At 33.5% G+C, this 5,210-nt stretch overlaps 1 protein-coding gene across 1 annotated transcript; it reads left to right on the top strand.

Annotated features, from left to right (window-relative positions):
• The first annotated feature begins 692 nt into the window (after positions 1-692).
• On the top strand, positions 693-4,593 carry LOC146906592 (protein FAR1-RELATED SEQUENCE 6-like). The gene is made up of 7 exons (XM_085723935.1): positions 693-990; positions 1,122-3,265; positions 3,345-3,437; positions 3,641-3,733; positions 3,853-3,945; positions 4,032-4,088; positions 4,205-4,593. Coding segments are annotated over exons 1-7 (2,532 nt in total). The 5' UTR covers positions 693-989; the 3' UTR covers positions 4,256-4,593.
• Positions 4,594-5,210: the final 617 nt, after the last annotated feature.

Genomic DNA, 5,210 nt, shown 5'->3' on the forward strand with positions numbered 1-5,210 from the left:
TACTTATGACCTAGTCATTTAGAATGATCTCATTATGATTATTATTGTTAACATGCCTATACGACACTTAAGTAGATTATTATTTGCTTGAGATATGTATTATTATGATAATTATTATGTATATAAATGGATAAAACTGTAGTAGGTTATCTTAACATTGAATGTTGGTGACATTTAACATCTAGACTCCATGATAAGTTATGCTGCATTTTTGAAGAGTTTATGAGAAAATTGTGGCATCAATGTTAAATAGTATGAGTATTAGCATAAAGTTTAGGATAAATTAACTAAATAAAAACTGATCAGTAAATTTATTCGTTTAGGATACATATACTAGTGACGATATGAGTATTCATGTTCTTGGTATATCGTTTACACATTTTACACACTCATATCAAATTTATGTTCTAAATGTAAGTTTAACTATTATATGTTTTGACTTGGTTTTTTTTATTTTTATGATTTTCGACCCTGTGGCGTATGACGGAGATTGTTTTTCGTTTTACATAGCCAATGTATCTTTTAAGTCATTCTTTTAAGTCATTTGTATTATGTATTTTGAATGGAAAATGATATATCGTACGGCAATTTTGAATACGGAAAAATACGGACGCGTGAGAACTTGTAATTGCTACGCGCTGCAGTTTTTTCTCAGTTTCTTTGTCAAAAAAACAAGATTAAATTAAATAAATAATAAAAACCCTTAATAGAAACAGAAGTACACACCGTTCACCAAGACAAAAACAGAGAAAAGAACCCATGTTCACCACTCCCGCCGCAATTATCTCCTCTTTCCCGCTAATCGAAGAATCTGATTGAGATTCAATCTCAATTGTTGTGATATAGGGTCGTCGTTCTCTTTTTCACGCTTTCGTCTCTTTGAATCAGGTCTCGTATTCATTCTCATGTAACTCTGTTTTTGCTTACCATCATAGCTTCCATTGATTCATAGCACTAAAGCAGAGTATTTCAGTTTTAATTTACCTACAAGTAAGTATTTTGTGTATTTGTTGTTTTTATAGATCATTAGAAGGAATTTTGTGCCGATTGATTGATTGTTCATTTACTTAACTATGTTAGTCAATTAATATAGGTTTTTTTTTTTTAATTTGTTGTATTAGTGCAAGAAGGATTTGAGTCTTGTGATGAATTGGAAACTAATGATTGTTTAGAAGCAAACGGTACTTGTGAAGAAGAAACACCTTGTGATGGGATGTCATTCGGATCTGAAAAGGAAATTACTGAGTATTACAAGAATTATGCTGAACGGGTGGGTTTTGGAGTTAAAAAAATAAGTTCAAAAAAAGGAGATGAGGGGAAAATGTATTTTACTTTAGCATGTAGTCGAGCTAGAAAGTATGTGAGTCGCTCAAAGAATCTGTTAGAGCCAAATCCTATAACTCAAACGAAGTGTAAGGCTAGATTGAATGCGTGTATTTATTTAGACGGAACAACTAAAATTAAAAGTGTTTTTTTTGAGCATAATCATGATCTAAGTCCAGGGAAAGCAAGGTATTTTAGATCGAACAAGAATATAGGGGCACGAATGAAGAGGAGGTTAGAACTCAATGATCAAGCTGGGATTAATGTAAGTAGGAATTTCCGATCCTTTGTCGTTGAAGCAGATGGGTATGAAAATCTCACATTTGGCGAAAAAGACTGCAGAAACTACATAGACAAAGCAAGACGACTACGACTTGGGACAGGAGATGCTGAAGCAATACAAAAATATTTTGTGAGGATGCAAAAGCAAAACAGTCAATTTTATTATGTGATGGATGTGGATGATGAAAGTCGGTTACGAAATGTGTTTTGGGCAGATGCAAGATGTAGGGTTGCATATGAATATTTTGGTGAAGTCATAACTTTCGACACCACTTACTTAACAAATAAATATGACATGCCTTTTGCTCCTTTTGTTGGAGTAAATCATCACGGTCAGTCTATGTTGTTGGGTTGTGCTCTGTTGTCAAATGAGGATACTGAAACTTTTACTTGGTTATTTAAGACATGGTTGGAATGTATGCATGGACGTTCTCCAAATGCCATAATCACTGATCAAGACAGAGCAATGAATAATGCAATTGAGACTGTCTTTCCGAAAGCTCGTCATCGGTGGTGCTTATGGCATTTAATGAAAAAGATTCCAGAAAAGTTTGGTAGCCACTCTGACTACGAGTCTATCAAAACACTTTTGCATGATATTGTATATGATTCTTTTACCAAAAGTGATTTTATGATGAGGTGGGAAAATATGATTGAGTGTTACAAACTACAGGATAACGAATGGCTGAAAGGGTTATTTGTTGAGCGACATCGTTGGGTCCCTGCATATGTAAGGGACACATTTTGGGCTGGAATGTCAACTACACAACGAAGTGAAAGTATGAACTCGTTTTTTGATGGATATGTAAGCTCAAAGACAACATTGAAGCAATTTGTTGAGCAATATGATAATGCATTGAAAGATAAAATTGAAAAGGAAAACATTGCTGACTTTCGTTCTTTTAATACAGTCATTTCTTGTATTAGTCACTTTGGATTTGAGTTCCAATTCCAAAAAGCATTTACCAATGCAAAGTTTAAGGAATTCCAATTGGAAATAGCTTCTATGATGTACTGTCATGCATATTTCAACAGATTGGAGGGTTTGGATTCAATATTTTCTGTTACAGAAAGTAAGAAAGTACATGACAAGATGAAAGATATTGTGTTCATGGTGTTCTTCAATGAAAAAGACTTTGTGTTGAAATGCACCTGCTGCTTGTTTGAATTTAAAGGCATTTTATGTAGGCACATCCTTTGTGTGCTTAAGCTCATAGGGAAAACAGATTTTGTGCCATCTAATTATATTTTGGCACGGTGGAGGAAGGATATAAAGCGGAGGTATACACTTATTAAATGTGGTTTTGATAATTTGGCTGGAAAAACTGAATTGCAACGTGTAGGTAAAGCTTGTGATGCCTTTTATGAATTTGCTTCAACGAGGATAAATAGTGAAGATGATTTAGTGAAAGTGATGAACTTGATTGAAAAAATGAAAATTGAGTTACCATGTAATGAAACATCTCCTAGAATTGTAGAAGAAGATTGTTCAGCTCAAAACCAAGCTACCATTCTTGATCCTAAAGTAGCTCGAAGTAAAGGGCGTCCTCCTTCGAAAAGGAAGACTTCTATAGTTGATCAGATTGTGAAGAAGAAGCTTGCACAGAAGAAAACTAAAAAAAGCAACCAAAAGAGTAAAAATATTCAAGTTCAAGAAGAGGTGAGTGTGAAATTTATAGTATTTATTGATATTATAGGTATAATAGTTGAGATGTCTAATTTAAGAATTTTTATGGCAGGGCCAATGTACATCTAGAGGTCGAGAAATTGAACACGAAGTGTTTTACAGATCTCAACTTGGTGATAGAATTGGCACACAAGAGAGCATTCAAGTAAACAAATCACATACTAGTCATGCAAATCAGGTGCAAATATAAGATTCATTTGTCTGTCTATTTCTATGTAAATATTTTAGCGTGAACATAGTCCTAAATGGTTGAATGGTTATATACTACTATTTATGTAGTTGAACATGGTAGTGTGTGTGTGTGTGTATACGTCTGTGTGTGTCTAATTATAGTTTTTTCTATTACAGGGACTAAGATTGCATGTAGTTCCAAATACTACAAATGAAGAGTTTCTTAGGTATCAAATTATTGATGGGACTGGGACACAAGATAGTATTCAAGTAAACCTGATTTCTTACTTTCATTTAATTAAAAATGATTGGCTTTTTGTTATTTGAAATATTCAATATGATATTGCATACTAGTTATCTATGTTTTTGCATGTTAATATCTATAACAGGAGCAGAACTATGTTTGTAGCAGTGAGAATGGTAGTGTGAATACTTTAGCTCCCTTCAATCCAAATCAAGAACATTTTGGTCAAGTAAACAAGGTGCAAATATAGATTTTGGTATTGTTTTGTTTTTATTTGAACATTTTTATAATGAACATAAGTGGTTAATTATATATTCTTTGCAGGCTCCTTATTACTCTCAGGTCACAAACCATTATGCTACTTTTTCTGATTTGTTACAGGTATTGGTTTGAAGTCTTCTTATTGTATGAAAATACAATCTGTTGGTTTTTTATTGTGTGGGAATACAAGCAAAATTTAATACAAAAAACACTAATCCCTTTGTCTCTTTTTCTAGGAACAACACCACATGAAAGATCAGCACAATAATCATAGAGACGCAAGTTGAATGATCCAGCCATCAAAAGACATGAATAAGACACAACTTTTGGATTTTTTTAGCTTTATTTTGTGTTAGAACTTGGATATTTTGATTTGTAAGGATTATCATGTTATTGATGCTGAAAGTAATATTACTTAAAGAATTTTCTGTCGCATTTTTTTACTTGGTTGGGCTTGTTTTGTTTTGCTGTTATGACAGTTGGGGTTCTGCTATATCAGTCCCTGTTGTAATTGTTTTCTGCTGTCCGCGAGTTCTAGTTATGCTTCGCACGCTCTCGTTGTTAATAAATTTGCAGATTCTAAAAAAAAACTTAAAGAATTTAAAGCTTGAAATACATAAAATGATGTGTCTGCAATTTTCATTCGATGAAATGTATAACATAGATTTGAGTAATATTACATTACATGGATAGTCTTAATAGAGACTTCTTTCATGGTCACATAGACTTTCTAAAGATCAAAAGGTTCCCTAACTAGAAGAATGATTTAGACAATACAATTGCTTTTGAACCAATTCATCATAATCATATAACTAAAGTGCAAGTAGCATGTCCACCAAAAGCTGTGTAGATATCAGCCACATACATCAAAGATTGCAAAATCTAGCTCCAAAACTTCAGCAGCAACATTTTATCTGATATGGAGCTTTTCCATTTGCATATCCTTTCTTTGTGCATCAACTCAAAACCAGTTGGCAGCATAGGCCAGCAGTGCTTGCACTCATTCCTTACCACACTTGCTGTTTTAGCATATCCCATCAGTACCATAAGCTGACCATAATCAATATCCTGTAATAAAAAACATATTTAGAGCAAAACAGAAGCAGATTTGTTAAAATTCAGAACAGCAAGGCACACTAATTCAGAACAACAGTAGCAGCAGGCCTACCAACACCATAACAACCAACAAAACGTCGTCAATTGACACCACCACGCGTTACCTTATCAAACAATCACTCGAGC

This window comes from Medicago sativa, chromosome 7 (assembly GCF_051527215.1).
Source record: "Medicago sativa cultivar Bolivia chromosome 7, Bolivia_mono, whole genome shotgun sequence".
NCBI classification, from domain to species: domain Eukaryota; kingdom Viridiplantae; phylum Streptophyta; class Magnoliopsida; order Fabales; family Fabaceae; genus Medicago; species Medicago sativa.

Bases quoted from the DNA above. Each gene is read 5' to 3' on its own strand.
- LOC146906592 (XM_085723935.1), top strand. The intron at 3,266-3,344 runs GTGAGTGTGAAA...TTTTTATGGCAG, and splicing joins ATATTCAAGTTCAAGAAGAG to GGCCAATGTACATCTAGAGG. The intron at 3,438-3,640 runs GTAAACAAATCA...TTTCTATTACAG, and splicing joins GCACACAAGAGAGCATTCAA to GGACTAAGATTGCATGTAGT.